Genomic DNA, 22,019 nt, shown 5'->3' with positions numbered 1-22,019 from the left:
AAAAACCCAATACAAAAATAAACCAATGATTTAAGCAGACATTCACCAAGGAAAATATGTGATGGTAAATATGCACTTGAAAACTAGCTCAAGATTATTACTCATTAAGAAAAAATAAATTGAAGGCTCAATTAGGTATTACAACACAGGCATTAGGTTGTCTCAAGTGAAACAGAATTAACATTCCAAGTGTTGGTGAAGTGGAGCAATTAGAACTGCTGGTGGGACTGAAAAATTGGACACTTTGGAAAACATTTTGGCCATTTCTTCAAAAGTTAAATATAACCTTACCCTATGATCCACCTATTCTACTCTTAGGTATTTATCCAAGAGAATCAAAGGCACATGCCTAGGCAAAGATGTGCACTATAATATTCATAGCAACTTTGTTTTTTGTCATTGTTGTTGATTTTTGAGATGGAGTCTCACTCTGTCACCCAGGCTGGAGTGCAGTGGCTCAGTCTCAGCTCACTGCAACCTCTGCCTCTCGGGTTCAAGCGATCCTCACGCCTCAGCCTCTCGAGTTGCTGAGAGTACAGATATCTGCCACCATCCCTGGCTAATTTTTGTATTTTTAGTTGAGACAGGGTTTCACCATGGTAGTGAGGCTGGTCTCAAACTCCTGACCTCAAGCGATCTGCCCACCTCGGCCTCTCAAAGTGCTGGAATTACAAGTGTGAGCCACCGTGCCTGGCCATAGCAACTTTATTTGTAATAGGCAAACTGGGAAACGACTCCAATGTCCATTGAAGGTGAATGGGTAGACAAATTATGGTGTAACCATTCAATGGAATATGACTTATCAACATAAAGAAATAAATCCTTTCACAGTTACGATATAGATGAATCTAAAAATAAATATGCTGAGCCAAAGAAGCCAGACCAAATTAAAAGAGAAGTGCATATTATATGACTCATTTATATGGAAATCTAGAACATGCAAACTAATCTATAGTGACAGAAAGCACTGTCAGGATTTGCTTAAGAACAGGTTGGAACAGAAGTGGTGGAGAGGAAAAGTTCAGGAGGTGATAGATACATCCATTATCTTGATTGTGGTAATTGGTTCATATGCATGTACATATATCAAAACTAAACTCTACACTTTCAATATGGGTAGCTTTTATATTATAAAACATCTCAATAAAGTTGTTTAAAAACAAAACATTTATAAGAAATTTAGTAATCTAAAGAACACAAATTTCATTAGCAATAATATTTATTAGATACTAAAATATACATACTAATTCTAAAATATACATTCTATGTACGCTAATTCTGATTTATTTACTTTGTCTTAAGTTTAAAACAAACACACCAAAATAATCTATGTACTACTGTGAATGCCTCTGTGGTAGATACTGCTGTATGGGTATGTTGATGAATCTCTATTTTTGATCTGGTAAGAAAGTGTAAAATTTTTCTCCAAAATCTTCTGCAATCTATATCTGTACAGAAGCCAAACAGAGCTGGGCACAGTGGCCTATGCCTGAAATCCTGGCACTTTGGGAGGCCAAGGTGGGTGAATCTCTTGAGCCCAGAATTTTGAGGTCAGCCTGGGAAACATGGTAAAATTCTGTCTCTACAAAAATACAAAAACTAGCTAGGTGTGGTGGCCCATGCCTGTAGTCCCAGCTATACAGGAGGCTGAAGTAGGAGGATCACCTGAGCCCAGGGAAGTAGAGGCTGTAGGGAGCTGAGATTGTGCTAATGCACTCCAGCCTGGGATTAGAACACATCAGAAAACCATCTGCCAGCTTTGCTAAAAGCAAAAAATAAACTGCTGAAGCAAGTGGAATAGGATGTGGGTGGATTACCCTCAAGCTTGTTGCTTTAAATAAATCAGAAATCATAGTAAAGAAGTAATTTGTGTATTTTAACCCCTTTATTCTATCTTCTAAAATCTATTGAGCTCATTTCATAGTCCTCAAAGGCATTATTAAATAATTAAAAAGTTTTGAGGAAAAAAATCATTGCGAAGATTGTCAATCCCTTTCTTATCCTACTTCCACAATGAGTCTACATAATCTGTAAGCTTATCCCACCCTTCTCCTAATTTAACGTGAGAAAATACATGAAGCATCATTCCTAGGATGAAAAATGGGCTATTAGGAAAGTTTCCATTTTGCTAAATGAGCTCCTTCCCTGCTACATCTTCTGCTCCACCATCTACCCTTGTCTCTGTGCTGTCCCTCCTGCTTTATATTCAAATGGTAGACTGTCCCTTAAACTTTCTGTCCGGCATTTGAGTCTACCCCTTCCCTGCCTCTGGTAGCAGCACTGCCCAGTTAATTGTCTTACACCTGTTTTAGTGTTTGACTACCTCTGGGAGATACAAGTGCTGCCCTGAGTTATGAGTAGCAACAGAGAGAGATGCTAAAGTAAAACTAAAGCATTAACAATGTTCTCAATAGTTCAGCAAATTATCTTTTCATGAATTAAATTCTGATGCATTTGTCATTTATCAAATAGATCTTGGGCACCATGGTAATTTAAAGATCAATCCAACCTGAGAGTCAGTGGGGGATGACCAGCTGCAAATGTTAAAAGACAGGGATATTCCAGTTTACAGATGTTGGCACCTGCAGCACTTCTAGTAGAATGGGTCCCAGCAGTGATAATTCTCCCACACAAGGGCTAAGAGTGCTTAAAGTATCAGGTAACATTGCTTATCAATCTTTCAATAGGTGCTTTTTTTGCTAAAGAAAGGCTCTGTTGACTCAGTGAAGTTAAAGAACTATAGTATGCCTGAGGCATACCCACACCCCTTCCATCCCCCCCACCACAATGCAACTTGATAATACAACTGGCCATTGTGGTTATGTTACAACAGGGTTACCTCGCCATATCTCCCAGTTCTTTACACTTCATGCTGAGGCTGAGGAAGTGGGAGGTGTAAGTAGGGGAGATTCTGTGGGCCAGAAATAGGAGGGGATGATAACGCCAGGGTTCAAATTTGGGAAGAACGGGAAAGAAGTGTTAGGTAGATGTTTTCTTGCTATGTTAGCTTAGACCCTGAGCATCAGCCACGGAACCTCTTTTTTGTTTAGTGGAAGGTTCAAGTAGAATAATATTGGAGAGATAAGAGCAGTAGCTTATGCTTGCCAAGGCTGTCTGATATGTAGGGACCTGAGGAAGTTGTGCCTCTGGCCCTAGTTTTATATCTTTGATTTACCTACTTTGGGCCTTTTTGTTTGTCATACAGCTTCTCTAAATCCTAGCCTGCTGTTGAATAGCTACAATGATAGTGGGAGGAATAAAAGCTGTTGTAATGAAGAAAGTATTCTGACTGAATGCCTGGAGATAATTACAATGTGGCAAATGTGTTCCAAAGAAGTGAATGATAGACTAGGTAATACAGTACTGGAGGCACCCCTCAGCTTGCAGCATTCTCTGCATTTGCTATTGGCTTGGAAGTGGTTACTGCATAGAACTATATAAGTATCTGGAATTTTTGAAAGATGTTCACTAAGAGAAGAATATGAATTAGGATTCTTTAGTCTTGTGTAATCTTGGAAGGCAGAGGATGGGAAAATGTGAGTGTACATAGCTGGCGATGATTCACAGCCAGAGAATGAATTGGGCAATCCTGTTTAATCTGAGTGTGAAGATCAATATGCAGGTCCACTGAGATCAGATCCTAGAGTGCTTGTGTGCCAAGAACAGATACAGAAAATTCTTTGGTCCACTTGATCTAGAGAGGTATGTTCTGTACAGCGTGGGTCATTATGTCAGGTGGACATCATCAGGCGACCCCGAAGCTCAGGATTTTGCATGCTTAATGTCACCAGTAGTTCACTAGTATCATGCCAAGGCACAGGCAGAGTGCCAGAAATAGGCATTCCTGGCAAGATTTGACTGAATTAATTAGAATTTCCTCTAGAACCTTTTCAAAAATGGTCCTGAGTTTTATGAGGCACTCAGGTACCTGACCTTTGACCAATGATGTGGCCAGAAGACAGCAGCCAGTCCTAACTGTGCTTCTCCCTCGCCAGGTTAAGTCTTCTCTCCTGAGGTTCTTCTGGCATGTTATTGATAGAAGATGTGTCCCTTGTCCTCTGATTTTTAGAGACAGGTGCAAGTCACTAGATCTATTTCAGTTTTCAGATTGTTAGAACCAGGCCACAAGATCTGGCATGGACGGTTTCTTGCAGAACTATAGCTGTAATGGACTAGTGGGCTTTCTCCATTTGTTTCTGTCTTTTATTAGCAAAAAAACAAAAGCAAAACAAACCCAAAAACAATAAAAAATTTTTTATCAAACTTGTAGTTCTATTCAGGACATTTTAAGATTGAAAATAGTCCATATTAGGCCTTTTGGAATCTTTCTGGGAGTCAGAAGTTAATTGTAAAGAGTTAACAAGTTTATCTTGTTGAAAAACATCAGACATTCCTTGTGTGTAGCCATTAGGTTTTCATTCGATATTAAAGCAAGTCGGGACATACATTCTTATAATAGTTTGGAGAGCAACATGTCTTTGAAGTGTGTGCCCTGGATTTTGAGGCCACATTGCTACCATATCTCTCATCTGTGAGAAGATCTATTTGTTTAGTTTAGCTTTGGTTTTAAATGTGTTTTCATAATTTGCTATATAATACAAACAGAAAATTTACTACTGAGGGAAGCATAAAACTGATGTGGATTTTCAGTTATATAATTTCATGTCAAATAAAACAAAATTTACATTTTATGGGCATGAAACACTTAAACAATGGCATTGGGATATAGAACAAAAACCTTTACAATAGATAACTTCGGTTAACTTGCACATATTCATTAGAACATCTTATATATTTCCTGGTATTTCCTGCTTTTCCTTATTGAAAAGTAGTCTTATTAGAAACTTCCATTTTCCCAAAATTCTCATACTTTAATGCAGGGCATGCTAATAGTACAACCAATACAAAGGGAAAATCATCAAGATTCAGAAAATTCACAGATATGTTTACCCTTTGACCCAGCAATCCCATTTCTAAGAAGCTATCCTAAAGTTGCAGCTACAGAGTATGTAATATGTGCAGAATCATTAATTGTAACACTATTTGTAATGGCAAAAAATGGAAGCAAGCCGAAATGTCCATCAGTAGGGAGGGAGTTGAATAAGTTATCATATTATACCACAATGAAGTATATGCAACCATATATAAAATGAAGAGAATGTCTGCATAATGATAGGCTGTGATCACCAGGATACATTAAGTGAAGAAGGCAAAGTATAGATCACTATATACAGTAAGCTATGTTTTGTAAAATAAAAGAGAGAAAAATATAAATATGTGTGTATTTTTTGTATTTGCAGAAAGAAATAATGGAAAAGTGAGTGGAAAGCAAAAATTACTATAAATGCACTGGCAATAGGGGTGAATGGGTTAAGATGAAAGCCAAATTTTCTAAGTATATGTATTTTTTAAGCTTAATGCTTTACTTATTTAGAATATAATATATTGTTTAAAACAACATTAAAAAGCACTTGTCAATCACAGAGAAATGTTGCATGAAGTCCTCACTTTCAAAGTTGATTGCTGGGGAAAGAATTGACCTTTCATCTCACTGTATTTTATAAACTCTATTTCAGAATAATCATACAGCTCTTGTTAATAAAATAAAGCTCTTCTTGTAGAAAAAATGTCAGCTAGTAGGGTCATCTTTCAACTCAATGAAATGATTGATTTAGGTAATCAATGGGCAATCACTAATGGGTGCTAAAATAATGGAGAGAAAGATTGATAGAAAACTGAACATTCACACAGGGTCTAAGTACCCCTTCCTGGTACTTGTGCAGTTGCTCATCAAAAGAGGAAAAACATAACCAGATGTGACCACCTCAAACCTGTAGTCAAGCATCATCATCAATAGCAATGTGTTGTCTAATTCACACCAAGCAGATATTAGGTTTAGCCTCATGTAATATAAAGTACATAGCATCACCTATGAAATATTCTTGCCAAAATGTTTAACCTGAGTTTCATGAAGGCTTTAAGTCTAATTACTAGTTTACATGAAATTAAACATGGTAATTAGACTTAATATGTTTTAGGGGCTGTTAGGAGACAGAGGAACACATTAAATGAGAGCAGGGAGAAGCAGTCAGACGAATGCAGTAAGTGGGACACTCCACAAGATCTGTGGCCTGTTCTCTCTAACAAGTAAATCTCTGGCATAGATAAAGAAGTTGTGATAGGAAATCAATTCCAGTTTAGACAAACAAACTCTATGATACATTTTGAAAAAACTTAAATGTGGACTAAATATTAGATGGTATTAAAGAATTGTTAATTTCATCAGGATTGATCATGGTAATTGTGGTTAGATAGGAATATGTCTTTTTGTCGGAGATGCAGCCTGAGATATTTAGAAGAGAAATACCATGTTGTCTGTAATTTATTTAAAATATCTAAAAACAAATAGCTAAGACAATTTGAATATAATACTAACAATAATTAAACCTGTGTGATGAGCATATTGAGGGGGTGGATCATTATTTTATTGTTTCTAGCATTATTTATGAAAATAAAAAATGTTTCAAATTTTTTATTTAATGAAAGCTAAAAATTAAAATTGAAACAAAGAAACAGCAATTGGCTATCACTTTCCTGGGCTCATTTTCCTATCCTGATGGCCAGGAGAGAGTAACAGCTGAAGCAGCTGCCTTGAATTCATAAGCAGAGAGCTCCAGTTGGCAGAGTCTTGCCAGCCCTGGTCCACCAGTGCTAAACCACCTGCCTACCCAAAGAAAGATTGCTATTATGATCAAGTCATTGAAAAAAACATTTAAGAAAAAATTAAGTGTTGCAGATTTTTAGAATATATTGAGATGGTATTTCTACCATAAATCTCCGAAGTCCTACTCTCCCCTCATACACCTTCGAGACTAAATCTTAGACCTTCTGGGACATGCAAGAGTGGGAGCACTTGGAATGACTCAATGCAACACTGGAGCATTGTTAATTCCTAACAAAAGTTGCTGGAGAGTTTCTTTAATTTACCTCACTAATGATCAGATGAACTGCCTCCATGTAGGTGGCTTATAAAACAGAAGCGAAGCTGGCTTGAGGACTCAGTGTCAGCGATAAAATTTTACATAAATATCTTTTCCAAACAGTAAATTCTGTCAACACTGAAAAAAGGGAATTGTCATAACTAGAAGTATCTCGATCTAAGACAGCTGTTTTTTTTTTAAACATGAATAAAATACATGTGTAAAGTATCTTCTTGGCAGGGGCCTGACTGGCATAAATTTCTAGGCATAGTTTGTAATGAGTGGTGGAAATGATAGTTAAACATTTCATTTGTTTGGAAATTTTTCTCAAGTCTATCATTATAGGATCACTTATTTGGTGCTATAAAATTTTTATATTTTAAGAAGTGTTTGATGTGTCTGACTTGTAGTAATGTTAACAGCCGCCAGTTCTCAAACAGCATGCCTCATTTTTAATGTTCAGTTTGATTCATGAGTCCTTGTGTCAAATAATTTTCTGGGCAATGATTATTCATTAATACAAATAAACATTAGATTATAGGAAGAGTAAGCTTCCCATGAAAACCCAAGTTATTATCAGATCCTAAAAGCAGTAATTAAAAACTGAGCAGGACCCTATTCCCAGGTAGAATTGTAAAGTGGATGACTCCTGCATTAAGCATTCTCCCATTCATTTTTAGAGCCATTCAACTTTCTCACTCACTTCATTGCCATCCCTCTTTCCCAAGCCCCAGCTGCAGTCTAGATATTCAGAGCTTCTTGGCCCATTGCAACCACTCAGCATTGTTTGGAATCTTTCTGAATGTCTCTCTTGCTTTTTACTCAAACTTTCCATAATCCAAATGATGATTGCTATAGAATTGCATCAGAAGACTTCTGAAGACAAGTGATTTGACAGCACAGACTCAGAATTCTTAGGTTACAGTGGCAAAATCCTATGGGCATAAAATGAGTTCATGTCTGTCATATGCTGCTATTTGTTCAGTCTTACTTTGATCTACTCACTAAGTAATTCATCCTCTATAGAACTGAGGGTGCAAAGGTAACTGGTTGGTAGTGGGTTAAAGAGGAAAGTGAAATCAGAAAAAAAGAAGGGGTTGAGGAGAGCATATGCAGATTGAAAATAAACTTTTTCTTAGCATTGATTTTCATTTAGTCACAATATTTTTATTTTCAAATAACATTAAACAAAAACATAAAATCTTTATATTTTCTAAAGGAGAACCAGAGGAATAACGCACTGTTCCTAGTCAAAAGTAATATTAACAGGAATATCTAGACGGTTTCAATGTGTTTATTTTAGTTAAATGATAGAGTTAGTTGCAACTAACTCTTGCTATATTTCTCCCATTTCAAAATAATTAACTATTGTAGCTAAAAATTGTAACTATTTTACTTAGCTGTCTTTGGTAGCATTTGAAAGTGAATGCAAAATTTCTGGACAAAATAGGAACAGACACATGGGCTAATATAGGAATATATACAATACTGTTAACTGTCCCAAGATTTTTCATTGATTACCTCTTCCATGGTGAAATTTCAGGCATAAAATTGGTTTGGGTTAGTACAAATTCTGTCCCAACATATACTTACCTGTAGTTTTTCCTAATAAATCAAACAAGCTCATATTTATGGTGACAAATATATTCTAGATTCATTATATCCATAGTTGCTAAAAATTTAGTTCCATGCCTTGGTATGATATTAGAATGTCCATGATAAGAAAAATAAGTCTAGCAAAATGAGGGTTTTTTTTTGTGTGTGTGTGAATTTAATTCCCTTCCTTCTTTTAAATGTTGAAATAAACTCTCCCTTTATGAAACAGTGGTAACAGTAGATGGTCGGTGTTGTAATGCGTGTTTAATGTTTTAAATGTAGCAAAATAAAAGAAATGCCACGCCTATGTTAGTGTTCTATTTATTTTCCATTGAAGAAGGACAGATTTTACTCATTTAAAAATATAAAAGTCTGAGACCAACTGCTCCATATTCTTTAAATGTTGTTATTTCTAGGTGACTTAATTAGACTAGAAGAGAAAACAATTGAATGTCAAAGATGCTTTTTAAGTTGTAAACTTTTCAAGTTATAAACGACTTGATACCATTTTCCTAATTAAAGAGATTTCTGAATTGAAAAGATCAGAGCTCCTGAGTAAATTTAGAAAGCATTTATTTTTTTTATTTTTATTTTTTTGTCATTTACAGAAAGGGGCTTTAAGAGCCTATGTTCCTTTGGCTTTAAGAGCTCTTTGCTATAACTCCAGAGTAATCATTTTCAGATGAATAAACTGGAGTTTGTCTTTAGAATTATCAGTTTTTCTTTTGTTATGGAATCTGAGGTTAGCCAGAATCCATCTGCAGAACATAGGTAGAAGGGAGAAATGCCTGACAATGTGAGGCAATCCTTAGTTATGTTAATACATGCAATTAACCATTTATACACACTTAAAAGCAGACAGCTGGGATGATGGTGTCTGCTACAAAAAACGTGTAATGAAATGTGCTTTACACATTTCATACAATTTTTCATACAAAAATTCCATCTTTGTATGAAATTTTACTATCCTTTTCATTTACTTGTTAACTCTCCACCTTCCTACTCCCTTTAGAATACTTAGTTTGAAGACATGACAATTCTTTATTTGGTCTGTCTCAGGAAGGGGGGAATCTTGTTATTTTTAAGGACTAAAAATAGCATTATAAGATTTGTTTTTATTTTTAAATATGAATATCGATTGAAGCTCTCAAATTAATCAATATCGTTGCCAAATTTTGTAAAATGCACTATCTTGGCCCTCTAATGATATCGTGCTAATATAAATGTGAAAACCAACCTATCAACATGTTTTCAAAAATACTTTTTATAAAAAACAGTACAATTTTGTGGTGTGTCCAAATATTCCTTTCTTTCTTACAGGATATTATTGGATCTGTCCAGTTTATAAATATTCCCTCCCTCCCCTCCTCTCACTCTCTCTGCAATTTTTTGATGTTTGTTCTTTTCTTTCCGTTCTCTAGTTTAGTTCTTATTAATTGATTCAGTGGATGACCTTTTGTGCAACATTATTCTACCTTAACAGCCTAGCCAGGGCCTCCGCGCCACCCAGTTCCAGCAACCTGGTTCTCCTGCGACCCCAAGCCTTTGAGATCCCTGGTTTTTCCTCCTCGAGACTGTCACATCGTTCCCCGCCAGAGACGCCAGTCGCCTGCCTCCTCCCTGGGGTGTGAGCAGGTCGGCTCTCCACACCGATCTAGGTGGTCGGACGCGCGCCCAGGGAGGAGCAGGCGGAGGGGCCCAGGTTGTCCCAGCTGCCGCGCGCCAGGGGATGTGGTTGGCCCAGAGCCTGGAGGCCAAAGGTGGGCGGGCAACATTCCTAGCGCGGTCTGGAGGAGAGGTACATAGGGCCAGCGTAACGACACTTGGAGTGCGAGCTGCGGCTGGGATAGGGGCAGCCTTTTCCAGCGGGCGCGTGGGTCACCTGGGAGCGGTTCTTCAGACCCGGTGCGTCGGAGGGAGGCTCCTGGGCGCTGGGTGGGGCTGGGCGCGGGCGGCGCTCAGGGGCCTGGCACCCGCTCGCCTCAGAGGCGTGGTCTTGAGCCCCTGTTTCTGGTGCGTAGAGACTGTAAATCACTGCACTTCTCACTCATCATCACCCCAGCTTTTCCTAGCTCGAATTCAGCCTCCAAGTCACGGTCGCAGGAAAGTACGCCAAGGGGAAAAAGCATCTGTCCCTGGGCCACCTTCTGAGCGTGGTGGAGTTCGCTTGGGGTTTGCTTAGGGTCGAAGAAGCAGAGAGGACTGACCCAGCCCTCACAGAGAAGAGGGCTGGAAAGTCCTGGAGAACCCGGCAGGGGAGGGGCCGCTGTTGCGGTTGGGAGACCAGGGTGCAGCGCTGGGGTAGCAGATTCCGAGATCCCTGAGGGTGCCTGTCTTGGTTTCTCGCAGTAGTCAGAGGCTCCCTGCTCTCCAGCTGCCCAGTGACTCGACTCAAGCCTAATCTTCAGCACCCCTTGGGACGACCTTTTTGATGCAAACCTCTGATTCTGTTTCGCAGGATCCTCCCCCACCGGCACCAGAAAATCTGACAAGAACTTGAGGTGTCAGCCCTGAGTAGTGAGACCTGCGGTCTGCGGGACAGCTGTGCCTGGAAGAGAAGGACGCTGGTGGGGCTGAGAGCAGAGCTGTCTTCTGGCCCCGTGGCCCCCCATGCCTCTGTCATGGCTAACAGTTCTAGGGGCCGGAATGGTCGTCCTGCACTTCCTGCAGAAACTCCTGTTCCCTTACTTTTGGGATGACTTCTGGTTCCTGTTGAAGGTGGTGCTTGTTGGAATTCGGCTGGAGAAGTATAAAAAGAGAGGGGAGCTGGTGACTGTGCTGGATAAATTCTTGAGTCATGCCAAAAGGCAACCTTGGAAACCTTTCATCATCTATGAGGGAGACATCTACACCTATCAGGATGTAGACAAAAGGAGTAGCAGAGTGGCCCATGTCTTCCTGAACCATTCCTCGCTGAAAAAGGGGGACACAGTGGCTCTGTTGATGAGCAATGAGCCGGACTTCATTCACGTTTGGTTCGGGCTGGCGAAGCTGGGTTGCGTGGTGGCCTTTCTCAACTCCAACATTCGCGCCAATTCCCTCCTGAATTGCATCCGCACCTGTGGGCCTACGGCCCTAGTGGTGGGCGCAGGTAGAGTATGGGGTGTGGTCTGCTAATACAGAATAGCAACCCATCTGCTTTCCTCCCCCCTTTTTTTTTCTGTAGGATAATTCATAACTAATACTTTGGGTGAGTGAAGTGTGCATGTTAAAAGTACAAAATAGTTTTATGATTCTGTGACTGGTGGCTTAACACCTACCTCCTCCTTTCAAGCACATACAGTTTCAGAAAACTTTTATGAAATCTCTACCTCCTACCATTTTGAGACAGGGACAGTTTTACTGCCATTGGTACCTTTAGTGAGTGCAAGAACACATAGAGAACTTGGTCAGTTCTAAATTTTATCAGCTCTGGCAAAACGATGAATAGGAAAGTTATCTTCATTGTGGCACACCTACCTACCTCTAATTACACTTTATCAAGGATGACTATGTTTGCAGAACAGATTATGTTTAATGGAAAGTGCATGAATTCCTTTCTTCGTGTCTGCTCTTATTTTATAAAGTCTGCAAGCTAGGACTTACCTGGCAAGATTGCCCTCCCACCTGTGAGCCAGAAGGTGGGCTCTTGGCTGAATCTAGGTCCCATTCTATTTCTTCTCCTGATCCATCCATGCATCCTTTTCTTTTATTCACTAAGTTCTACTCTTCCTCCTCCCCCTATGTTGGAGTTAGGACATCTTAGGCTACACATATTTACACTGGACTGTAAATAAAGCCTGTGGTTTAGTGGCTAATTAGTAAAGAACCTAGGAAGATGGGTTGTTTAAAAAAATAGAATTGAAATAAGAAAATTGATTCTTATTTGGTATAATCTAAATGGTTTATGAAGATTCTTCTTGCATGGGGAAGAATGGTGCAGAAAGAGGAAGTGCAAGGATCCCAATGAAAATATTTAAATATATTAGATTAATAGGTACATAGCCATACCTCGTATAAAGTTTTTAGACTCACAGAACAGTATGGAAAAATATATCACCGATGAACTCTAAGGCACAGGCCTTTCCAAATAACCTTTATCATACAATATTTGTATATCCGACAAAAATAAGTTAGGCTGTATACAGAAAGCAGGCTATCACTTTTCCTAGTTCTTTTCAGTTCAACTTATGGTCTGATAAAGTGGCAAATGTTTATTCTTGAGCACTGATTTTAAGCTTCTTTGCACTACAGGAGGAAAGGGTCTAGGAGCAAATGTAAACTCCAAGTTGTGCTAATAATTGATAAAGCTATAAGTTATGTTTAGAAGGGCCAACAAAGAGGGCCCCAGTATACCTGAAAGATTTCTATGGCCCAGGTGTTGAGGCCAAAGAAGCATTCCAAGGCTGCTTTCCTGAGAGATTCATCATAAAGAACATAGGACTGGTTACCTCTCAGAATAGAGCATTCAAACTTTTCTGTTGATCGAATTGTTGTTTAACTACGACCAATTAATTCTGCAGTTTTGCTCATGGCAGCTTTTACTTTGCTTGCTAATAATTAATTGCATTGTTTTCTTATTTTTGTTTTTAACACCAACAGTCAGTTTTTACATTTAAAAAAGCCAGTTTGAGATGCTGAAGTTTTAAACCAGACTATTTAGTTGATTGGCTCAGTAAGTAGGTTGCTGGAGAAGTGAACCATTCTTTCTGGCATACTTTCAAACATAAATAAGATACATGTTGTCCAAAGACTGAAAAATTCTATTTTAATTAACAGATTTTTATAATAAGATGTACCTTAGATCAGAATCACTTTTATACTTAAAACACTGTGTTGTTGGCATCTGGAGTCTCCTTGGTGAACAATATATACATATTGTTTTTAGCACATTAAAAAAAGATGAATCATGTGGCTCAGACAGATAAGCCAGACAGACCGGACTTTCATGTATGGTCTGCCACCTCTAGCTGTGTGGTTAAAGATAATGTCGTCAGTTACCCTGGATCTCACTTTACTTAGTTTTAAAATGGTGATGATACCAGCTGTTTCACAGTGTAATTCTGAGGATTAAATGATACACCTCCCATATAGTGGCTAGTTGAGTGCCTGGAATGTACTAAGTAGATCTTTAGTGAATTTAAATGATTTCTATTATGATTATAGAGTAATCCTGGGGCTTTTAACAAGGGATCTCATTTGGATTTTGCTGCTACAACCTTATTTGATGTTAGCTGTTAGAAAGAGTAGTATGTACAGTCATGAATCACTTAACGACAGGGATAATTTCTTAAAAATGTGTTAGGTGGGCCAGGTGCGATGGCTCACACTTGTAATTCCAGCACTTTGGGTGGCTGAGGTGGAACAATCATCTGAGGTCAGGAGTTTGAGACCAGCCTGGCCAACATGGTGAAACCCCATCTCTACTAAAAATATAAAAATGAGCCAGGCATGGTAGCAGGCACTTGTAATCCCAGCTACTTGGGAGGCTGAGGCAGGAAAATCACTTGAATCTGGGAGGCCGAGGTTGCAGTGAGCCAAGATTGTGCAACTGCACTCCAGCCTGGTGGTTAGAGTGAGACCGCCCCCCCCCCCAAAAAAAAAGAAATGTGTTAGGCAATTTTGTTGTTGTGTGAACATCATAGAGTGTACCACGCACACCTAGATGGCATAGTTTACTATACATCTAGACTCTGTGATATGGCCTATTGCTCGTAGGCTACAAACTTGTACAGGCTATTACTGTACTAAATATTGTAGGCAATTGGAACACAATGGTGGTAAGTATTTTTAAGTGAAAACAGAAAAGGAACAGTAAAAATATGGTGCTAGAATCTTATGGGACTACTATTGTATATGTGGTCTGTCACTGACTGAAATGTTGTTATCATCACTATGTGTTAGCAGTAAGTTAACGGCAGAGTTAGGATTCAAGCCCATGTTTCTCTGATACCATAATGTGTATTTCTCACATTCAGCCTTGCCACCTCTCTAAGGAGGCATAACCTTTCTTTACATTACTTTTGCTCCTGACAGTATTCAAGCATCATTCCCTTTCAGTAAATACATGTTCAACAGATACTATAAATAAAAACCCCACAGTCAGTGTCTCCATGACAGTAAAGAGGAAACCATGTACGTATCAGTGCTTAGAACACTGCCTTTTCTAGCTACTGAACCATGAAACCATTTAAACTTCCTATTAAAATCAATTGTTTTCTTTTGTAACAGAAGTAACTGTTGACCAAGCTGAGTCTAGGAATGAAAAAGACAAAAAATAAATGCCAAACAGCCTATTCTACTACATGCAAGTAGAAATTTAGAAATGTCCTGAAAAGTAAAATCGATATCATGTATGGACATCGTAGTATGTGGATAAGATAATAAAAGTTCACATGAGCTTTGTATTTTATCTATCAGCATACATAACACTTTCTATAAAACATAAAAGAGGCTGGGCATGGTGGCTCATGCCTGTAAACCCAGCACTTTTGGAGGCCAAGGCAGGTAAATCACCTAAGGTCAAAAGTTGAGACCAGCCTAACCAACAGGGTAAAAACCTGTCTCTACTCAAATACAAAACTAGCCAGGCATAGTGATGCATGCCTCTAATTTCAGCTACTCGGGAGGCTGTGGCAGGGGACTCTCTTGAACCTGGGAGGCGGAGGTGGCAGTGAGCCAAGATTGCACTGTTGCACTCCAGCCTGGGCAACAGGAATGAAACTCAGCCTCAAAACAAAAATAAAAACCTGTTTAAAAAGGCCTTTATTTTTCCTCTGACCTTTAGTCTTTAAAAAGCAATTGTCTTTATGGTTAAAAGTCATTTGGAGGATTACAATGGCTTGGTTGTTAACAAGAACGTTTGTCCTGTACGGTTTGAATGTAACAGTTCATGAAAACTAACAGTGCAAGGCTGCATGCATTATTGTGTGTTTATAGAGAAGACACAGGATTCTTACTTATTATGAAGAGAAATCTGAAATCCTTCAAAATATGTTGAACCATAAAATACTATCAAATCTAAATTGAAAGAGTTCAGGGTAATTGAATAGTCTTTTAAAGTTCTCTGTTTATACTTATAATGATTTAATATGTGGTATATTAAGAAAGAATGAAGAACAAAATATACACTATATACAGGTAAATCTGAAACCTTGTGGGTGCCTAGTATATCTAAAGCACTTTGTACCTTTTGGGAGTGATGATTAGTGACACTGACATCAACACGATAAATCCCAACCATATTGCCACCCTCAAAACCAATTACAAAATGAGCAGTAGAGAGTGGACAACTTTTTGCAAAAATATGCAAGTAAATTAAAAGTTACCAAGTGTTCACGTGGATCTCACAGTTTTTATTATGTCATTCATTCACTCATTCATCCAGGTAATAAATATTTGTTGAATATTTCCTTTGTGCTAAGTCCTGAAAATTTAGCAGTGAACAAAACAAACTTCCTCAGTTCAAGAGTTTACAACTAGTTCTTGAACTATTCCTCAAGGCTGCATCAATATCTGTTTGTGAATTGGCTAAGAGAACTTTATGATTGCAGGGAGTCACTGTAAATACACATAGAGCACCTGAGGCAGGTGAGCTCAATGGAAAAGGCACTGAAAGCAGATGGATAGAGAGAAGGTAAGAGAGAACAGGAAAGGGGTGGGGGAACAAGGGAGAAAAGGAGAGGGGAAGGGAGAAGATGGAGATGAGGGAATGAGCAGGAACAGAAAGGAAGAAAAAGACGAAGGTAAACCCAGCAGACTTTTATGATTTTGCATGATTTTGAAAATCTGGACTCCAGTTCCCATGCCACCTTGCCTAGATGTATGAGCTTGAGTAGATTATTTCCCCACTATAACTGGGCTTCCCTCATCCTTGAAATAAGGTTAATATTTACCTCTCATGGCCGTAAGTGTGTATCACCAAAAATAACACGTAAAAACATTTTGTAGTCTGTAAGGTACTTTAAAATGGCAAGGATTCTTATTTATCATCATCAGCATTATTATTATGACTAAGCATGCCAAAGGATATAATTGCATACAAATTTTAAATGATATAAAACACCCCAACATAGTTCTGTTTGTTCCAAGTAAAGATAAAAGCATAGATGAGTAGACGATAATCCTGGCAGCAGACAATATTAACAGTATCAGAGATGAAAAATTGGGGGAAAGCTCTAGGTTTAATCTCAAGCACTTTAATTTTCAATAAGTTTCCTAGTGAAATTTGGGATGCCATTTGATATTTGTTTTAATCCAAAATACACAGATATGAGACATCTGTAAGTATTTTTGAGTCTTCAGACTACGTGGGAAGGAAATAATAGTATTGTAAAAATTTTGACTTTTTAAAATTATCTGTGTATTAAAAAACTTGATGTCTTAATACTGGCAGTTTTTATTTTCATATTTTATGTAGCCTGAATGTGTATTTTTTCAGTTATATCAAAGTGTAATTGACAGTCTCAGAGACAATTGGACTATATAGTCTAGCAGTCTTAAATCAGAGAACACGTTTTAAGGCTTTGCTCTGCAACCTACTAAGCTGTGTTACCTTAAACAACTTACTTAATTTTTTACCATTTCAGTTTCTAAAATACAGCACTTTGCCTGTCTCCCCTTGAATCCATGGCAACTATTATTTTTGTTAGTAACAATAACAATATTTGCCTCGCAGTTTAGCTGAAACCTTTTCCTTTTACTTATTCCTAAAGACAGTTATCAGATACCAGCCCTGATGAAAACTTACCTATCACAGTGCACATTATCTGGCATGACCTATGAAACCTGTTTGGAATTGGTTCGATATAACTTATGAAAAATAGAATTTTTCTAAAATGTACCAAAACAATATGTTTAAGGTCCTGTTTCAAATAAACTACATTATGATTTGAAGCTCGATGGAAATGCCTGAATACATAGTTCCAGGAGGTATAACTTAAAAATAGAAGGCAAAATCATTATAAAGACTTTTCAGCCAATGATGGAATGCATACATGGTGATTGTCCCATAGGATTGTAATGCTCTATGTTTATTTTACCTTTTCTATGTTTAGATATAGTTAAATACACAAATACATATTACTATGTTAGAATTGCCTGCAATTTTCAGTACAGTAACATGGTGTACTGGTTTGTAGCCTAAGAGTAATAGGCTATATCATGCAGCCTAAGTGTGTAGTAGTCTATATCACTTAGATTTGATCAATGATTATCATTGGGTCTTGTGTGAATTAAATGTAAAGGAGCCAACAGAATACCAGGACCATAAAATATATTCAATAAATGGATACAATCATCATTTTTAATTGCATAATGACAGAGACAGATACCCATAGTAAAATGTCACTTTTGTCCAGGCCTCTTCATTTGAGATTTGTTGAATGGAGTGAAACCCACATAAGTGTGTTACACAATCCTAGTGAGTTGGGCTTAAACAGCTTTCTTGTCGTCTCCAGTAGCAATACAACCATAACTACTTCCCAACCCTCAGCGGCCAAGGTTGGAATGCTCTCAGACACAAGTTTGGAGTAACGTGGTTAGCTCTTCTGTGGCCAAAAAGAGGAGGGTTCTTCTACTGTTAATAACTAAGAGGGCATGAGGAAAGTAGCCCTCATGGGATCTGAGTCTTGCAGAAATACTACCTTAGTATTCACTGCCTTAAAAATATATATATATAATTTACTTACTAATGAGTCTGTCTGTAGGTTGCTTTGATCTGCATTTACTCTTCTAATTTCACCACTTTCTTACTAAAAAATAGCAAGCCAGAATGCAACGTGACTTTTTGTGCCATTTCAGTAATAACTATTCATTGGCAACAGGAAATGTGTTAGAAATAACATCAAATGAGGTGTTTGACTTTTTCTTTTTTGGGTAATTTTGCTTATAATAATAATACAATGTATTATTATATTATAATATTCTATCTGTTCCCTTCAAAAATGTGGGAACAACTGAGAGTGAAAATACATAAACCCACTTAGAAACTTGTGTACCTATAATCAGGGCAGTTAAATTATGCAGGGAAAAATGTGTTATTGAAATAGAAAGACTTGTGGTTCTGTTATTCATCAATTTTGTATTTCACTCCTCGAGAACTCTGCTATGCTAAGTGAGGAATGAAGTTCCAACTCACCCTGCCTAGTTATATACTTTTGGGCAGGAAGAGGAAGGGCATGGTGTGATGGAAACGAAACAGGACAGAATCAATAGAAGCACCTGGATTCCCAATCTGTTCAGCTCCCTTCCAGCATCTATGATCTCCTCTTTTCATCCTTCAGCTCTCTACTTAATGAAGTTGAGCTCATTAAATGTCATCATCATCATCTTGATCATCATCACAACCGACAGTAGTAGTAATAACAACCACCACCACTGCAGTCACCATTTTAAGAAGGACTGACTCTGGGTCAGACACCATAATGAATGGTTTACATAGACCATTTAATTATCCCAACAACTGTATAAGTTGTATGGAGTCACTTTTCAAAAGGGAGGCTCAGAGAAATAAAGCGACTTGTCCAAGGTCACACAACTAGCAAGTGTCAGAAGTGGTGTTTGAATCCAGGTTTTCTAGCTGAAAATCCTATACTCTAGGGAATAAACCCAGAATTTCTGTACTGCCTTCTACTTTCATACAGTTTTTATTCATAAACTTCTCAGTCCCACTTGACATATTTCTCTTTCTGCTGTTTTGTGATCAATCTGGGTTACAGATTTCATGAAAGTAAGAGTTTTTCCCCTAATGTATAGCATTACATAACTAACCCAATGACTGACAGTTGGCTTTTTGAGGGAACCAGATACTGATTTATGTTTCCAGGAAAATGTTTAATGCAAAACTCTGAATTCAGATTCAAAGCAGAATATATCGTGTGATTATTTTTAAAGTTTTCTTTAAAAAATTAGAAAGAAATATAATTGCTTTAGGTGTAAAAGTCCATATTTATTTTTATGTACAGTACCTTAGCATTCTGATCTGGAATTTTTTTTTTTTTTTTTTTGAGACAGAGTGTTGCTCTTGTCCAGGCTGGAGTGCAATGGTGCGATCTCGGCTCACTGCAACCTCTGCCTCCCTGGTTCAAGTAATTTTCCCACTTCATCCTTCTGAGTAAATGGGATTACAGGCACCCACCACCAAGCCTGGCTAATTTTTTTTGTATTCTTAGTAGAGATGAGGTTTCACTATGGTGGTCAGACTGGTCTCAAACTCCTGACCACAGGTGATGCACCTGCTGTGGCCTCCTAAAGTGCTAGGATTACAGGCGTGAGCCACCAGGCCTGGCCGATCTGGATTTATTTTACGTTTGACAACATTATTTCTTCCTTCTTGCCATTCATTTCTTTTATGAGGTAATTTTGTAGTTTTAGAGTTAATTAATGTATAGTTTAGATGACTAATTCTACCATCCACCAAATTGTGAGCTTGATGTATGAGTTTTCTAAGGCTGCTATACTGAAGTACCATAAACTTGGTGGCTTAAAACAAAAGAAATTTATTCTCTCACAGTTCTCAGGGCTAGAGACCCAAAATAAAGGTGTCAGCAGGGCTATGCTCCCTTAGAAGGATCCAAGAATTTTTTCTTGCCTCTTAGATTCTGGTAGTTTCCAGTAATATTTGGCTTTCCTTGTATTAACTCCAAAAGGCTAGTGGGGTACTATTGTTTAGTATCCCCATGAATTTTAATATAGATTTTAAGATAAGCTATATAGCATTTAGAAATCCCTTGGACCTTCTAAATGTATAGCATATTATATACATAAGGAAATGAAATCAGAATTGCCATGTAGAATATAAAAGTTGAACTTTATGTCAGAGATCCATGCTAAAGTAAGAGAGTGGTGAATTCAAGAAGAATTTAATATAAATAATTGTATGCCTCTCTACTCTGGAGAAAAAAAATGATTCTTCACTTGCTTACACTAAAGACTATATGAATGATGACATTTTGTTTCTTTTGTAACACACAGAGTGTCGAGTACCTCAATGCTTAATTATTTTCTCATCAAGGACCCTTTCCCACCTTCTTTCTCTCTTGTTTTCCACCACTGCTCCCCTCTGGAACAGATGACATTTTTTTTTTCGTGGGTTAATGTGCAAATCAAGAAGGTCTGGTTCAGTTTCACAGATTAATTCAATGTAGTCTTAACTCAACAGTTGTTCCTTTGTTATCCTTGTATCAGATCCTTCCTAAGAAACGTGTCCCTTTTTCTTTCTGAACCTTAAATTGTGACCTAGGCCCTTGATCTTGCCAGGGTTCGTAAGTCCTTCAGTCCTGAAGACACCGATTCTTCAGGCTTTTCTATTCATCCTTCTTATCTGCTGGACTTTGCTTTTACCCAGGCCTTGCATCCTACTGCAGCCGATGGAGAGTCCACTCTTACCTGCCAGTCACACCCTCCCTTGCACCATGGGTCTCACTGCCTTTTCTGGAAGGCATTCTTTTGCCCCTTTTGCTTTCAAAGGCTTTTATCTTTAATTAATGTGATCCAGAGAAATTCTCTGAGTCCCCTCACTTAAAATTTATTTGGCCTGTACCTAGTACGTATTAATTGCTTTTCATTTTAATTTCATTTTTTATTTTTATGGATTCAGGGAGTACATGCGCAGGATTGTTACATGGATATATTTCTTAATGGTGAGGTTTGGGCTTCTAATATGCCTATCACCTGAACTATGAATTGTAAACATTGTACCCAGTAGGTAATTTCTCAGTCTTCACCTCTCTCTCCCACCCTCCTTCATTTTTGGAGTCCACACTCACTTAAGTTTGGCTTTAGAATGATTTCTAAACCACAATGATCTTGTGATTTCAGAGCAGTCAGGGGATACTCCCAAATGTTTTACAATACAATGGAGCTGAACAGTAGCCTACAGGCAGCGTTTTGGAATAACTAGCTACTGAACTGTGCTTCAAGGAAAATGTTTAGTGCAGTATCCTAAATTTAGATTCAGACAGAGTTTTAAATAGTTGTATTTAAAAATTGATGGGTTGAAACCCATAAATTGCATAATAGAGTCTCTCAAATTCAGTCTGAATTGGACTGCTTGCATTGGTCTGTCAGGTGATAACTAAATTTTCCTTTCAGTTGGTCCTGTGACTGTGATATTACTTATCCAACATGAGAAGTAAATCAGCTTTTTATTTACATTTGATCCCTGTTTCAATACACAAAAGCAAATCCAAAGTGAATGGTTTGAGATTTAAAGTTTGCTTACCTCTTCCCAACCCTTTGGCTTTTAGATTTGCTTGGAACTGTAGAAGAAATCCTTCCAAGCCTCCCAGAAGATATCAGTGTTTGGGGGATGAAAGATTCTGTTCCACAAGGTGTAATTTCACTCAAAGAAAAACTGGGCACCTCATCTGATGAGCCCGTGCCACGCAGCTGCCATGTTGTCTCATGCCTCAAGTCTACTTGTCTTTACATTTTTACCTCTGGAACAACAGGTATGATCCAATT

The 22,019-nt window shown here is 38.1% G+C and overlaps 1 protein-coding gene across 2 annotated transcripts in view; it reads left to right on the top strand.

Annotated features, from left to right (window-relative positions):
* Nucleotides 1-10,570: 10,570 nt before the first annotated feature.
* The window catches only part of SLC27A6 (solute carrier family 27 member 6), a 63,513-nt gene continuing 52,064 nt past the window's right edge, over nucleotides 10,571-22,019 (top strand). For both annotated transcript variants that reach the window (XM_037739944.1, XM_037739945.1), the window contains exons 1-3: nucleotides 10,571-10,683; nucleotides 11,035-11,667; nucleotides 21,803-22,006. In XM_037739944.1, the coding sequence (XP_037595872.1) occupies nucleotides 11,187-11,667; nucleotides 21,803-22,006 (685 nt within the window). In that variant the 5' untranslated portion in view covers nucleotides 10,571-10,683; nucleotides 11,035-11,186. The remainder of the gene's footprint in view (nucleotides 10,684-11,034; nucleotides 11,668-21,802; nucleotides 22,007-22,019) is intronic.

This window comes from Cebus imitator, unplaced genomic scaffold (assembly GCF_001604975.1).
Source record: "Cebus imitator isolate Cc_AM_T3 unplaced genomic scaffold, Cebus_imitator-1.0 Scaffold76, whole genome shotgun sequence".
Lineage (NCBI taxonomy): Eukaryota > Metazoa > Chordata > Mammalia > Primates > Cebidae > Cebus > Cebus imitator.
The sequence above is the reverse complement of the archived record's forward strand: the minus strand, read 5'-3'. Positions and strand labels throughout refer to the sequence as shown.